Below are 17,216 nucleotides of genomic sequence, written 5' to 3' on the forward strand. Positions count from 1 at the left end.
TCTCTCTCTCTCTCTCTCTCTCTCTCTCTCTCTCTCATGATGTGAAGTGTGTGACGTGATGTGTTGATGTGACAGGAGCGAGAGAGGAGATCTCCTCCGTTTACACTTCAGATTCATCCGTTCTCTGAGGGAGTGAGCGCTCTGCAGATTTACTGTATAAAGGAGGGAGTGAAGGTAAACACAAATGATGATGATGATGATGAAGTGCACGTCCTGTACTGTTCAGGGTTTCTCTTTGAAGAGTCGCTCATTTCTGCTCTCCTCACAGGACGTGTGTATACCAGACCTCATCAAACTGCTGGACATTCTGGGTGACAACGGGGTACGACACTGACCCATCACAACGTGTTACGTTATCATCACACATCAGAACACTGTGAACCTGAGAGTCACCAATGTGTTTTCTTCTTCTATCAGAACTTAAGGAATGAGGAGCAGGTGGCCATTATTCAAGCCAGTACTGTGCTGTCTCTCGCTGAGAAGGTCTGTCATGACATATTTCATACTCAATAAAAGTCTTTGAAGGGTTTGTCCCGAGCACACGTCAGATGTTTGTCACTGTGTGTGTGCAGTGGATTCAGCAGATTGAAGGCACTGAAGCAGCTCTACATCAGAAGATGATGGATCTGGAGCTGGAGATGGTGAGTTCACACACACACACATGTACAGTAATGAGTCTTCTGGAGGAGATGAATGGAATGACTCGGATGTTTGTGGAATCTTACAGGAGATGTTCCGTAAACAGAAGGGATATCTGGAGGAGGAGCTGGACTATAGGAAACAGGCCCTGGATCAGGCATACATGGTAAAAACAACACCACTCAAACATTTCCTTCAGGTCAAGATTTTTCCTTATTCAGTGTTCTCACTCTGTTGTCACTTCATTTGATAAGGCAGTGGCTTTTCAACTGGGGTCAGAGTTCTGAGGAGGGAGTGGCGGGTCATGGGTATATTGTGTACGGGTCAGCTGACTGCCGCAGGGAGCTGTGTCAAAATATACATGAATGATGAACGGTTCACACTGACATTATCTGACACGACCACAGGGGCGTGTCCAGGATTTTATTCATGGGGTGGCAAAGGGGGACAAGAGCACAAGGAAGGAGGCAATACTGAAACATGTAGATCTTCCTTTTTGCAGTTGCCTTGTCGGGATTAAAGAATACTGTGGATTTTGAGGATGATTTGGATCGGGTTTAGATTCTTTCTTGAGACAATAGTAAAAGATTAAATAGTGTTTACATAAATTGTTTGAGAAAAGGGGTAATTCTCCCTTTAGATGACGTGCATGGAGGATTTATTTACATTGGGCAAATCTTTTAGACTTCTGCATATACAGTTGTATTCAATGAATCTGTATAGTGTTTCTTCTTGTATACATGCTGTTTCAAAGGTCACAAAATAAACTCTCCTGTTAACAAGCCATAAACTATGTGAGATTATAATCTCTCGTTTCCCAGCACAAGTTTGGATTCAATTGTATTCATTTAGTTTGTTGTTTCTGAAAGACAACTGCAAAAACTTGCTATTTATAACTACTTAGTAGTTCATTGCTCACTCTGATGGAAAGTCCCATTCTTTTCTGTAAACCAGCCCTGCGTTCCATTCCGCAGGGCTCATCCCTATGCCCTAAACCCTTCGAAGGGTTTCTTGAAGTGCCCTTCTGCGTCATCATCCCGTGTCCATAAGGAGGCACCATTGCCACACAAAGAATCACGGGGGCGTGAAGTGTCCATCATTTGTACCCTTCTAAATTCCTAAGGGCCCTTTGAAGTGGCCAGTTATGAGCACTTTGGTTTGGAATGACCCTTCAATATGGCGGCCATGATTGTTTTCACTCTGAAATTCCCTTCGGAGGGCGATATATCCTGTTTGGAATCACACCTCAGATCTTTTCGACAGTTCAATGAACCGGTTCACAGGTTCTTTTAAGCCCTGACGTAATGACCTCATTCGCGGTTTTACAATTTCATAAACAACCCCAGGATTTGTCCCTATGAAAAGATCTGATATTACCTTATTTGGAAGGGTCATGAATATTAATGTTGTGTTCTGCTCTGATTGGCTGTTTCGCTGCGCTGGCTCATGCCTCTAGCTCACACAGCAAACAGATCACTACTGTCAGACGTGAAATGGAATAAGTGGATAAGATCACTGCTTACTGCTTGCGGCAGGGGTTCTAATGGCAATATAGTCGTATTTTCCCCCTTCTTAAATCAGCATCAAAACGCTGAGCGAAGCGTGCTTGATATGGCCCCAGGTTTGAAAAACTGTCCCTTTCACTTTTGTTACTTGACTCTCGCTGCTCTGTGCTTCAAATTGCATTGTAAACAAATATAAACGAGGCTTAAGGGGCATATAAACTCGCACAATACAGATCAGACGCGCCTGACTTTATAACTTTGCAGCTCGTGCTGTATAAAGAAGACGCGTGTCTGCGCAGCTCTCGCCTCTACATAACATCACGGCTTGTTTAAATAAGACAACTATGTCATCGTCCATCACGAGGTTTCACTGTAGACATCGTCCGATGCCAGTTTGGTAGACATCGCCCAACTCTATTCACAATATCTGTAGAACCTCTGATGATTCGGCTGTGCACGTCCGGCTGTCCTAGAACATGGGCGGGTATATGCAACGTTGGGGGCGTTCATCCCGACTGTAACGTCACAGTCAGTGTTATGTTGGGATTGGCCTCTTTCTCAGTGGTCTTTTGCATATACAAGATTTACACAAGGAGGAAACAATAGTGTTTTAGGCTCACGATATGTCATTTCCTTGTACATACCTCTTATTATTCATCTATGCCAAGGTAAATACAGTTTCCATTCTATGGCACCTTTAATTCTGAAAGATATAAAGTGAATAAATTCACCTTCATCAGCGTTTTACAGAAACTATAAGATCCATGTATAGTCCAATACGATTCATTTGTTATGAAATTAATTTACGTTTTGCCAGATTTCTCCACTTATTTAAGTCCTCGGTTCACGTGCGTTTGTAGCATTAGCACAGCATCGGTTGTCCACACTGTTCTGTATCCTCACTGTAGGGATGGATTACTGACCGGGCCGATGGGGCCAGTGCCCAGGGGCCCTTGACTACCATGAGCCCGAGGGGGCCCTGGGCTTCACGGTTGTGCCATCCAGTTTGGTACAGAAAACCCAACAACAATGAAAACAAATGTTTATCTATGTTTAATATATGGGTCCCATAGGCTATTCAAGGCCTCTGTGGATACCCTGTTAAAATTGAAATGATCAACAAATCATGGCAACACATGTTTTTATGTTAATAGCATTTTCTGAATCTTTTGCTTGATGATTTGATGCATTAAATACGTGTATATTTGACAGTTAATTAAAAGCGTGTGTTTCATACGCCTTAACTTGGTCCATTGTTGATTTTTCACTGTGTAGCTAATATTAGACTTCTATAAACCCTGTTCATATTATTTTTAGCGTAGCGCAGGCATTTGGCGCAGAGCGAGAACGGTTTTAATATTCATTATCATCTTAACTGTCACTTTCTATAACTGTGAATGCGTAGCTAAGGGAAAGAAAGGAAAAATTGTGGGAGGGGGGCCCTTGGAGGAAACTTTTAAATTCTAAAGCAGCCCCCCGGCCAGGCAAATAGTGCAAAATAATATGCAAACGGTGGCGATGAACCCAAAACTCTAATGGAGAAAAAAAACCCTCAGGAGAACCCAGGCCCAACCAGGGGATTCCAGTTCCCCTCTGGCAAAAGCTGCTGCCTCTGCACAAGCTCCAGAGAACTTGCACAACAAGGCTAAATAAAATAAATAAACTTACTCGTAAGGTAAATTATAGTTTAAGATTATCATTAATAATCTAATAGCATTTGAAATTTTGTAGTGAAGGCGTGTCAGGTGACTGCGTCCTTCTTTATCCAGCTCTAGCATCTCAGCTCTTGTCAGGTCTCCGCTCTACCACCAGGTCAGGCCATGAACTGCATCCTGCTCTCTGTGGTAACCTTGGAACAATGAGACAAGACTGGCTGAGAGTAGAGTACTGTTCTGTACTCTTTGATGCAACAAGTACATCAGTTGTGTTTTTGGTTCCGGTTGATCTAACTAATGCAGCCTAAACCCTCAGAGAATTTATATTATGGAAATGTAGTGTATGCAAGATTAAAAAGATGCGTCTTTAGTCTAGATTTAAACTGACAGAGTGTGTCTGCCTCCCGGACAGTGCAGGGAAGACTATTCCAAAGTTTAGGCGCTAGATAGGATAAGGATCTACCACCTGCACTTGATTTTGAAATTCTAGGTTTTACCAACTGACAGGACGCCTCTCAATTGAAGGTGTCTGAAAGAAACATCTCGGTTCAGTGTCCTGGGGTCTCATTTATAAAACTGTGCGTAGGATCCTTACTAAAAGTGTACGTGCGCCCGAAAGCCAAAAAATAGCGTACGCCAAAAAATATTCAGCTTTATTAAACCGTGCGTACGCACACCTGTAAGCAACATTGGCTTTATAAATCACAGATCACCTGCAAGTGTGCGTACGTGAATCAGCCTCATATCCCGCCCTGTACACGCCCATTTTTACCCATAATTACTCAATGCAAAGCACCTCAAGAATGCTGATTTGTATATTAATAAGCCTGGCATCCAATCGGCTTGTAAGCCTGACGTCACGCACCATAATGGACGTAAACCGTTTCCGGGTCCAACCGCTATCAGATGCCGTAGAAAAATAACAAAAAGTGATGTAAAACTGCCGAAAACACCCGATCACATCCTTTATCTCCGTAACCAAATCACAAATGGCCACACATGAGATTCACTGAGATTTCCCAATTAATAATTGTTATAAGTATTAAGAATAATTATTATTATAATTATATTAAAGCCAAAGAAGGTCTCTGCAGCATTTATATGTTTACAGCATTTAGACTGATCATTAATAACTCATTAAAATCACATCATTAATTACTGGTGTCCTCACCTGAGATCACATTTGAAGACATCATTGTAAAAGACGAATGTTTCTTCATTCTGGTTTTGTCATGAATTATAGTTAGGACTGATAACGAGGACATAAAGCAAGAAGAAAGGATTGTGCCAGAGCTTAATGGCTGTATTTCCAGACTTTGACATTTGATGATCATGCTCAGTATTTAAGGAAAATATTTAGTATTTATTTACACTGTGTTCTTCAGTTATGGTATCTGATGCTGTCCCTGTTCAGTCGGATCATCTCCTCCTCATGTGCTCATAGTGTGATGGTGAGACAGCGCTGATTCAATATTTAGATTGAATTTTTATTTAAGATTTGAGTTGATTTTACGGGAAGGTGCATGAAACAATTATCACTCAATAGTGATTATAGTGAATAGTGAAGCGCAAATAACTCTGCAGATTTAATCTTCGTGATAATGTGGATCTTTAACGGATATGAGGTCAAATGTGCTTACATGTGCGCACATTCTCCCGTCAAGTTTGTTTTTATAAATCCCATCTTTTGCGTGGGAAGTGGCGTACGCCTCTTTCACGGCATGTTTTGTGCGTACGCAACGGTTATAAACGAGTCCCCTGATGATCTGAAGCTTCTGAAACCGTTCTTGAAGACTCTTCATTTTCATCTGAAGTCTTGAAGTCAACATCGTTTTTATTTATTTTGGATGTTTTAGGCACAATAACAATTAAAATGTTGTTACATTTGTGTAAAGTTAGTTACATTTGTTATAAAGTTGACTATGTTATTATCAAACGTGGGAGATTTCATCCATAACGAATGAAATGAGCAAATGTTGAATAGTACACGTACAGAACAGGACCGGAAACAATGCTGGAAATACTGGGATGAGTTTTCTTCTCTGGGGATGATTTGTTTGGATATATTTTCATAGATGTACTGTATGTCAGAGCTCATCTTATCCACTTGTGTGTGCAACAGCAAATCCAGGAGCTGGAGGCCACGCTGTACAACGCTCTTCAGCAGGAGAAGGTGATCAAGTACGGAGATCCTCTGGATGAGCTGCAGAAGGACGAGTTACGCACGGCCGTGGAGAAACTGCGCAGACAGATGCTGCGGAAGAGCAGAGAATACGACTGTCAGATTCTACAGGAGAGGATGGAGCTTCTACATCAGGCCCATCAGGTCCTCAAACTCTCTCTCTTTATTCATTTAACATCTGCTTTTATTCAAAGTGACTGGTTTGTAAAGAGAGAGTGAAGATCTTTTCAGCTGGAGAGGATGCTGATAACTCAGTTACTCTCAAAGTCTAAGTCTGCTTCATTGTCAATTCTGCCACATGTACAGTACATACATATAGAAGATTGAAATTGCTTTACTCTCAGACCCATGGTGCACACAAATAACACTACACGGAATAAAAAAGAAAAGATACAGACAATAACTTTATTAGGAATTATTTGCTTTACATTATGATTGAATTATAGGGTTCAAATCAAAATAAAATACAATGATAATCGTCTAAACCGGACGTGACTGGTGCGATGCGACATGACATGCGGCGTGTTCTAATGGGATTGTTAGATTGGGGTGCACAAAATGATTGGGGTGCACAAAATGATGTCCTGATGCGTTCCATTGTCTTTTGTCGCATTGCATCATGCCGTGTCCGGTGTAGACACTGTGTTACGCTGCATGAACACCGCCAGTGACTAGAAGGAGTTTCTAGTTTTGGTTGCTATAGTAACAGTTATAAACAAACACTGCAGTATCTGATGAGAGCTTTGGTAGTCGCTCATTATTGACACAAAGTTTGTCTCATCACCAGACACTGATGCTCGTGTCGCTTCCATTGAAAGGAATGAGATCACGTCGATCTGCTGGCGGTGTGAATGTGATGAGATGCGATTCGGTGTGAATAGTTCAGCTGTAAAATACGCAGGTTATTGTGTGTGATGAACAGAAGAGGGCAGCAGATTAAAACAGCATCTGAACTCTCATGAGGCTGTGAGCACAGAACACGGTTTAGTCCAGTATTATTTGTGTACTAATATATCATTTACTTGTGTGCATGCAGAGGATCAGAGACCTGGAGGACAAGACTGATATTCAGAGGAGACAGATCAAAGACCTGGAGGAGAAGGTAATAAATGACTCAAATGTACAAAAGGCGTTGTGTTTACTTTAAACAGAAGAGGAAAGAGACACATAATCACCCAGATGAATATGTCTAGTTGAGGAACAGTAAATGATGTACAGGTGAAAGAGCATCCTGCGTCTCTGTCTCATCTGAATCATGATGTTTTCTATTAACAATAGAGAAGAGTAATGATGATGAGCACATGATCATATCGCTCATTCTCTCAAAATTATATTTACTGGATGGATTTCTCGAATCGTTCCCTGTCTTACCTTATTTCTCTTTTGTCTTCTTTCAGTTTTTATTTCTGTTTTTATTCTTCTCTCTTGCCTTTATTCTTTGGCCTTGATGTCTCTGACATCTCTCGCTGCACAGGTGAGTTCAGGATCTTCTTGTGCTGATATTTGATTGAAAAAGAAATCGCTGGTGTGGCTGTCAGTGTTTTAGAACTGCACTTGTAGTTTCCCTCTTCTGCCTTCTTCACATTTCAGCATTTTCTCGCTGTGTCTGTACTTACAGTACGTCTGCTTTAAAACATTCCAAAAGTGCTCTAGGAATACGTTTGATGTGAATCTGATCCCATCAACACGTGTGTCTTCGTCTCGACAGGATTGCTGTCGCATGCACCTGCAGTTTTCCGGTTGTGGTGACTCAAGGCGGTTTTGTTTTACGTGTGTGTGGAAGTGGGACGTTCAGAGTTATGGATTCTACTGGAAACACTGCACTGGATTGACTTCTGGATTACAGAGACACACCGATACAAGAGAGACCAAACATCAAACTGGAGGATTATCTCTGCCATGCAGGGAGCCGCTGCGTCTTCACTGCATTTACCACCAACCGCAACCCATCTCGCCCTGTCCGTCTGTCGGACCGTCTGCCTCTCACACACTTTGAGAAATGAAAACAGACACTCAGGGTTTATACGTGAGCGTGAACGCAGAAACAGACCAAACACTTACCATCAGTAACACAGGCTTCATTCTTTAACAACAGTTCAATTTCACCCAAAAATGAAACTTCTGTCATCATTTACTCATGTCAAACCCGTATGACTTTCTTTCTTCAGCAGAACACAAAAGAAGATCTTTTAAAGGACGGCGGCACCCACAAAACCGATGCAAGTCAATGGGTTTCTTCAAAATATCTTCTTTTGTGTTCTGCAGAAGAAAGAAAGAAAGAAAGAAAGTCATACAGGTTTGAAATACATTTTTGGATGGTACCATAAGACCCCCGTTCTCTAAAGCCACACCTCCTCCAAAACACATGAATACACTGAAGATGATGACAGAAGATTGTGTGAGCGAGCAGAGCAAATCCAGAGTTTGACAGACAAATATCAAATCCTATCATTACATTCACGCCAACACGTGATGGTTTCACAGAAGATATTTAGACCACGTTACTCAATGATCGCTATCAGGATGTGAACTACCCTGCCTTTAACAACGTTCATTAACAAACAACAGCATTTATTCCTCTTCGTTTATGTTCATTTCAATTCACGTACTGAAACATTTTTCTCATCAAAAGTTATAACTGTGAATGCACAGCGAATCAACAATTAAATTGACAATAACATTAACAAAGGTGAATAAATGCAAATCTCACCCTTACTGTAAAGACTAACTACTGAATGATTGAACAACCTGTTTTTAATGTTTTTATTCTCATCGGGCCTCATTCTGAAAGTTTTTTGTGAAAATTGTTCACAAAACCATTCTGATGATGTATGCCATTTTCTGCGAGTATTTAGCAGTTTACGCAAGTAAAACTCGTGTTATCTTGTGTAAATGACTGCATCATCATGCGGGTAAAGCTCTTTAGCGCCACATCCCAGTAAGAATGACTTTATGAATGATTGTGACAGAAGGTTTCATGAATCAGGCTGAATGTGTCATGATGATGTGTAGCTCTGTAGGAGTGAAGTGTGCTGTATATACGGTATATATATATATATATATATATATAATGTTTGTTGATATGTACATGTGTGTCTATCTCCTGCAGTTTGAGCGATGGAGTCACTGCTCTTCTGAAGGTTTAACAGCATTGAGGTGTATTGTGGTGACGGCTGCAGATATTTCACCCTCTCTGTATTTATTCACGTATCTCTGCTGTGTGCGCTTCTTTTTTACTCTTTCACCTCTACGGCTGTAGATAGCAGCAGGACTTTCACTCATTGGTTTCTACCGAATGATCTTTCTAACTGTAACCGGCGGCTTCGTCTCGGGCTTGTAAATATGTTTTGGGGGCATTCTGTATACCGGGTTTGGATTCATTTCATTAAAATCTACACATCTTCTCCTCGAGAACACATTCTTCTCTTTCTTTATAGCCTTGGACATTCAGATCTCAACGGAGTCACAGTGACCATACGTTTAAAATTCTTTCCAAGATAAAATTTTTACTTCAAACTAGTAAAAGTCAAATCTGGAGGGGTCCAGGGGCGTGTTACTCTCATTCATTGGCAGCTAGAAAAACTATTTTTGAATGAAAATGTTCTCTGTATTTATCATTCTGAAAACAAATTTTGGCTGACTCCTGCCACATGAAAACAGGCAATGATGTCTTCTGTTGGCCTGTAAATACGACGGTACGTAACATTAGAAATTTGGTGTAAATAGCATTACTAATCTTGAAGTTCACAGAATGAACGTTTGGCAGACAATATGTTACATTTGTATCTATGGGACCATCATAATCTCTGCTTTCACATCCTGAGTAAATGTGGCCTTCAATACTCAAAACTAAACGATGTTAGGCCAACTGAAGAACATCTCCTCAAACTTGCATTTCGTTTCTTGAGGGAACAGTATAGTACAATAAACATGAACACATTATTTCTACCAGATATTTATTGAACAACTAATCACAAATGGAACAAAGTTTATATGATCAAGTTCTTTAGCGTAGGCCCCATCTGTAGCTCGAATCCAGAGGGTCATGGTTTCTGAAGACGAAGGCAGGGGCGGAGCCCACCCTCGGATGTATGGACAAGACCAACCTGGTGGTGGTGGGTGGGGAGGGAGGGGGTAAGTGTCGGCGTCAGTAACTGTGAACGCAAACATTGAATGAGAACAGTTCTTATGTACTCCAACTGATCGAATGGTGATTGGCTAGATCTATACTGCATGTAATGAGTGACACAGCAGAACTTGAGCTAGCACTTACATTAGCTGATCTACTCCAGGGGTCTTATTTAATAAACCAATGTACGATTTGATCTTAGACAGCATACACTTAACATCCACACCAGCCTGCAGATTTCACTTCATTTCAATGGGTTATTAGCGCTTTTCCCCTTTTCATTACATACATTATCATTTCAACGATGATAATAAAAACAATAGATGAATTAAAGCATATAAAATATAGGGTATTAAAGGGTGTTTCTGCAACTACGGGCACTTTAAGTCCCAGCTGTGAAAATTTATATTTATGTCAAAATTTGTCATATGACGCTTTATAAATCTATTCACAGTGACATTACACACCTTGACAAAAATATAAATAATGATTAATGTGATTTAATATAAAATGATGCAGCATTTATAGGTCCAAACACCATTTTCTTCATGTCCCGCAACTCTTGTCACAATTTTCAGATATATCAAATAAGCTAATTGAATTACATTTTGACATTACTTCAAATGGAATTGTTTAATATACATTTCAATTTACAGCATCTTAAATTTCTTTGTATTATTTACTGATCATTTTAAAGATTTTTTTAGGTAGTGCCTGTCCCACATTTTTCAAAGACAAACAAGTCTAGTTTCTATTGAAACAGAAATTAGCACATGAGCACATTGCTAACAGATTAGGCCACCTCACAAGATCCCAAAAATATAAGATATTTTAGTAATTCTGCACTTTGAACTACATTTTAAGAAGAAATGTATATTACCGTTTAATTCACGTATATTAAGATGCTAAGAGTCAAAACTAATGTAGTAGACCTTACTATCTGCCAATTAGCTGCAATATTATTGCAGCTAACCTTGATGTTACAGGCTGCTTCCTGTTTCCTGCATCGCTGCCGGCAGCTTGTTTGTATCAGTGCTCTTACCACTTCGCTCTAATATTAGTGTATTTTATTTTCGTTAATTATTATTGTCGTTGCTAACTTATCCTGATATCTCAATAACCCTGTTCCTGTTATTTACTTGGAAGAGTCTAAACCAAAAGTGATAGTTAACTTAACGCCGTTAGCATAGCAATAGCGTGTTAGCTTGCTTTCTGTTCACACTGTGGAATATCATCTTGCCTCTGGTTTGTCTTGTGTGCTAACTGTTTCTCTTTTTAAGCGAGTATACTACGATCCATCGAGCAACCTTGGTAAGTTGGAATTGCACTTCAAATCCGGTGAGTTATGGCTTCTATTCCTATTATTGTTACTTGCACCTCATGTNAGATAGCAGCAGGACTTTCACTCATTGGTTTCTACCGAATGATCTTTCTAACTGTAACCGGCGGCTTCGTCTCGGGCTTGTAAATATGTTTTGGGGGCATTCTGTATACCGGGTTTGGATTCATTTCATTAAAATCTACACATCTTCTCCTCGAGAACACATTCTTCTCTTTCTATATAGCCTTGGACATTCAGATCTCAACGGAGTCACAGTGACCATACGTTTAAAATTCTTTCCAAGATAAAAATTTTACTTCAAACTAGTAAAAGTCAAATCTGGAGGGGTCCAGGGGCGTGATACTCTCATTCATTGGCAGCTAGAAAAACTATTTTTGAATGAAAATGTTCTCTGTATTTATCATTCTGAAAACAAATTTTGGCTGACTCCTGCCACATGAAAACAGGCAATGATGTCTTCTGTTGGCCTGTAAATACGACGGTACGTAACATTAGAAATTTGGTGTAAATAGCATTACTAATCTTGAAGTTCACAGAATGAACGTTTGGCAGACAATATGTTACATTTGTATCTATGGGACCATCATAATCTCTGCTTTCACATCCTGAGTAAATGTGGCCTTCAATACTCAAAACTAAACGATGTTAGGCCAACTGAAGAACATCTCCTCAAACTTGCATTTCGTTTCTTGAGGGAACAGTATAGTACAATAAACATGAACACATTATTTCTACCAGATATTTATTGAACAACTAATCACAAATGGAACAAAGATTATATGATCAAGTTCTTTAGCGTAGGCCCCATCTGTAGCTCGAATCCAGAGGGTCATGGTTTCTGAAGACGAAGGCAGGGGCGGAGCCCACCCACGGATGTATGGACAAGACCAACCTGGTGGTGGTGGGTGGGGAGGGAGGGGGTAAGTGTCGGCGTCAGTAACTGTGAACGCAAACATTGAATGAGAACAGTTCTTATGTACTCCAACCGATCGAATGGTGATTGGCTAGATCTATACTGCATGTAATGAGTGACACAGCAGAACTTGAGCTAGCACTTACATTAGCTGATCTACTCCAGGGGTCTTATTTAATAAACCAATGTACGATTTGATCTTAGACAGCATACACTTAACATCCACACCAGCCTGCAGATTTCACTTCATTTCAATGGGTTATTAGCGCTTTTCCCCTTTACATTACATACATTATCATTTCAACGATGATAATAAAAACAATAGATGAATAAAAGCATATAAAATATAGGGTATTAAAGGGTGTTTCTGCAACTACGGGCACTTTAAGTCCCAGCTGTGAACATTTATATTTATGTCAAAATTTGTCATATGACGCTTTATAAATCTATTCACAGTGACATTACACACCTTGACAAAAATATAAATAATGATTAATGTGATTTAATATAAAATGATGCAGCATTTATAGGTCCAAACACCATTTTCTTCATGTCCCGCAACTCTTGTCACAATTTTCAGATATATCAAATAAGCTAATTGAATTACATTTTGACATTACTTCAAATGGAATTGTTTAATATACATTTAAATTTACAGCATCTTAAATTTCTTTGTATTATTTACTGATCATTTTAAAGATTTTTTTAGGTAGTGCCTGTCCCACATTTTTCAAAGACAAACAAGTCTAGTTTCTATTGAAACAGAAATTAGCACATGAGCACATTGCTAACAGATTAGGCCACCTCACAAGATCCCAAAAATATAAGATATTTTAGTAATTCTGCACTTTGAACTACATTTTAAGAAGAAATGTATATTACCGTTTAATTCACGTATATTAAGATGCTAAGAGTCAAAACTAATGTAGTAGACCTTACTATCTGCCAATTAGCTGCAATATTAAATATTAGCAAAAATGCCATTACCGCAACGTGTCTTTACTGCAGCACATTTTTAAGGTTTACTGTATATTAAATTACAAATATAAAAATGTTCCAGATTAAAATCTTAATGACCTTTTATATGTATTACAGACTCTGATGATTAAAATTCACAGGGGTTGAATTTTTTAATTTTGGCGACTCAAAAGTGCCCATAGTTGCAGACACCCTAAAATTCCTGGTATTATTGCAAGTTTTTCTCTATGCAATTTACATGAATGAAATTTAACGTAATTAAATACTTTGTTGGATTGTCAGGAACTGACAATTGTTCAATTGTAGTATATTATTTAATTGTAATATACAATTACAGGTCAAGCCCTGAAAGCATTAACCCAGCAAACACGTTGGTTTTTGGTTCCCTTTTGGTTATTTTTTGGGAGCCAAAAAATATCCAAAAAATGTTCTGGTTATTTTTTCAACCAGAAAATAACGTTCCCAGAACGTTGCAGACTGTTTTTTTAAAAATAACCAGAAAATAACGTTCTCTGATGGTTCTTTTTTGGTCATTTTTTTGCAACCAGAAAATAACCAGAAAACAACGTTCCCTGATGGTTATTTATTGTTTTTTTGCAACCAGAAAATAACCAGAAAGTAACGTTCTCTGATGGTTATTTATTGTTTTTTTGCAACCAGAAAATAACCAGAAAATAACGTTCCCTGATAGTTATTTATTGGTAATTTGTTTTAAACCAGAAAGTTGTCAAGGACTCGGAGTGGTGGAAGAACCCAAATGCAGGCAACAGCGGTGATGAAGGGGTTAAAGTATTTCTTGTTAATAAATAATAGAACAAAACAAAAACCCACGAGGGGGTAACGAAGACCAGACTAATATATATATACTGTATATAAACTGAAATCAAAAACTCTCCACGAGGGGAATACAAGACAACAGGACAAGGATAAACTAAAACTGACACGACACGACACGACGTCTCACAAACAGGCAAGGTAATCCAAGGTAGAGGACATCAAACGCAGCACATACATACACAACGTAATACACGAGCAACAAGACAATGAAACAAGAGGACTATTTAAGGGGAAGACAAACGAAGGATAACGACACAGGGCAGGTGAGGGTAATAAAACACGGCCGGGAAACGAGAGGGGCGGGGCCAATGACGAGACACTGGAGAGAACGTATATTATTGTCAAAAGGACAATAATATGTTTCTCTCCACACATAACCAAAGGCTTTGTCATGGCTCTGCTACAGGACCAAGAAAAACATGACTAAATGAAGCAGAGCCATGACAGAAAGTAACGTTCTCTGATGGTTATTTATTGTTTTTTTGCAACCAGAAAATAACCAGAAACTAACGTTCCCTGATGGTTCTTTTTTGGTTCTTTTTTAATGGTAAAAATATTCAAAAACTGGTAAACGGCAGTGACGTGCAATACAGAAATGATAAGATCACATTAACACATTTTATACTGACCAAATGAAATGAATAAATGTGCCCTTTAATGGCTGAAAATAATAAATTAGTTAAGCTAAATGAAAATACAATCATATACAGGTGCTGGTCATATAATTAGAATATCATCAAAAAGTTGATTTATTTCACTAATTCCATTCAAAAAGTGAAACTTGTATATTATATTCATTCATTACACACAGACTGATATATTTCAAATGTTTGTTTATTTCTTTTAATTTTGATGATTATAACTGACAACTAATGAAAATCCCAATTGTGAAAAGGTTCAATATTGAAGACACTTGGTCCCACACTCTAATCAGCTAATTAACTCAAAACACCTGCAAAGGCCTTTAAATGGTCTCTCGGTCTAGTTCTGTAGGCTACACAATCATGGGGAAGACTGCTGACTTGACAGTTGTCCAAAAGATGACCATTGACACCTTGCACAAGGAGGGCAAGACACAAAAGGTCATTGCAAAAGAGGCTGGCTGTTCACAGAGCTCTGTGTCCAAGCACATTAATAGAGAGGCGAAGGGAAGGAAAAGATGTGGTAGAAAAAAGTGTACAAGCAATATGGATAACCGCACCCTGTAGAGGATTGTGAAACAAAACCCATTCAAAAATGTGGGGGAGATTCACAAAGAGTGGACTGCAGCTGGAGTCAGTGCTTCAAGAACCACTACGCACAGACGTATGCAAGACATGGGTTTCAGCTGTCACATTCCTTGTGTCAAGCCACTCTTGAACAACAGACAGCGTCAGAAGCGTCTCGCCTGGGCTAAAGACAAAAAGGACTGGACTGCTGCTGAGTGGTCCAAAGTTATGTTCTCTGATGAAAGTAAATTTTGCATTTCCTTTGGAAATCAGGGTCCCAGAGTCTGGAGGAAGAGAGGAGAGGCACAGAATCCACGTTGCTTGAGGTCCAGTGTAAAGTTTCCACAGTCAGTGATGGTTTGGGGTGCCATGTCATCTGCTGGTGTTGGTCCACTGTGTTTTCTGAGGTCCAAGGTCAACGCAGCCGTATACCAGGAAGTTTTAGAGCACTTCATGCTTCCTGCTGCTGACCAACTTTATGGAGATGCAGATTTCATTTTCCAACAGGACTTGGCACCTGCACACAGTGCCAAAGCTACCAGTACCTGGTTTAAGGACCATGGTATCCCTGTTCTTAATTGGCCAGCAAACTCGCCTGACCTTAACCCCATAGAAAATCTATGGGGTATTGTGAAGAGGAAGATGCGATATGCCAGACCCAACAATGCAGAAGAGCTGAAGGCCACTATCAGAGCAACCTGGGCTCTCATAACACCTGAGCAGTGCCACAGACTGATCGACTCCATGCCACGCCGCATTGCTGCAGTAATTCAGGCAAAAGGAGCCCCAACTAAGTATTGAGTGCTGTACATGCTCATACTTTTCATGTTCATACTTTTCAGTTGGCCAAGATTTCTAAAAATCCTTTCTTTGTATTGGTCTTAAGTAATATTCTAATTTTCTGAGATACCGAATTTGGGATTTTCATTAGTTGTCAGTTATAATCATCAAAATTAAAAGAAATAAACATTTGAAATATTTCAGTCTGTGTGTAATGAATGAATGGCCATATGGCAGCATTGCGTACATGAGAAAGTTGTGAAATTTTCCACAGGACACCACTAACATTAACTATAGCAAATAACTCAAACTCTATAGAGCCGCCACTCCCAGTACAAAGTTCCACTTACATTTTTTGTCATAACGTTCGTGTATGTCGTAAAACGTACTTTTTTCAAACTCCTAGAGCATTTATCTGATTTGCACGAAACCTATATAGTACGGAGCATCTAGAAACAATGCTGACAAAAAGTTATGGAATCGTGTTGATTCGTCAAAGCGTTCTTGTGTGCCGCATTTCCGAATTGGGCAACGAGCACGCCAAAATGGATTTGATGCTGTACTGCAGACCTGGAGCAGGCTGTTTTATGCCCCTGTTTTTATTTATTTGTCCAGTAGGTGGAACTGTACATTAAGAACCACCAGAACAGACGTAAGAACAGATAACTTCATCGTCCATCACGAGTTATGGTAAATAAACGTTTTCAGGCAATCGTTCAACATGTATAGTTTTAAACGATTCATTGATATCGATATGAATTCATTTCAACATCTAAAAAGATATGTACAGTATGTGTAATTTATTCTCAAAGACAATAAAATGTATACTTATTGACCAGTTCTATGTTCTGTCTGGATCAACCTTAGCTAACCACGTGTATGCTTACTCGATATCTCTTACTTATTTTCATAATTATTTTCTTTTTCATTTTATTTTGTTGTCTGTCTCTAGCCTATGTGATGGCCTTTTCTGGTAACATATTCTTCTGACCCTGTTTACTTGCATTAATACATAAAGTTAATCGAACGGCGAAGTAGAACTTGCCTT

The 17,216-nt window shown here is 39.3% G+C and overlaps 1 protein-coding gene across 2 annotated transcripts in view; it reads left to right on the plus strand.

The window, feature by feature from the left end:
- The window catches only part of jakmip2 (janus kinase and microtubule interacting protein 2), a 59,416-nt gene extending 49,933 nt beyond the window's left edge, over positions 1 to 9,483 (plus strand). Inside the window, exons 14-22 of one of the 2 annotated variants that reach the window (XM_057359511.1) lie at positions 76 to 174; positions 269 to 322; positions 418 to 483; positions 573 to 641; positions 728 to 805; positions 5,922 to 6,125; positions 7,018 to 7,083; positions 7,379 to 7,455; positions 7,690 to 9,482. In XM_057359511.1, the coding sequence (XP_057215494.1) occupies positions 76 to 174; positions 269 to 322; positions 418 to 483; positions 573 to 641; positions 728 to 805; positions 5,922 to 6,125; positions 7,018 to 7,083; positions 7,379 to 7,429 (687 nt within the window). In that variant the 3' untranslated portion in view covers positions 7,430 to 7,455; positions 7,690 to 9,482. Of the gene's footprint in view, positions 1 to 75; positions 175 to 268; positions 323 to 417; positions 484 to 572; positions 642 to 727; positions 806 to 5,921; positions 6,126 to 7,017; positions 7,084 to 7,378; positions 7,456 to 7,689 lie in introns of both variants that reach the window. The other variant, XM_057359512.1, reaches the window with a different exon arrangement.
- Positions 9,484 to 17,216: the final 7,733 nt, after the last annotated feature.

The sequence above is a fragment of the Triplophysa rosa genome, linkage group LG19, assembly GCF_024868665.1.
Source record: "Triplophysa rosa linkage group LG19, Trosa_1v2, whole genome shotgun sequence".
Classification (NCBI taxonomy): domain Eukaryota; kingdom Metazoa; phylum Chordata; class Actinopteri; order Cypriniformes; family Nemacheilidae; genus Triplophysa; species Triplophysa rosa.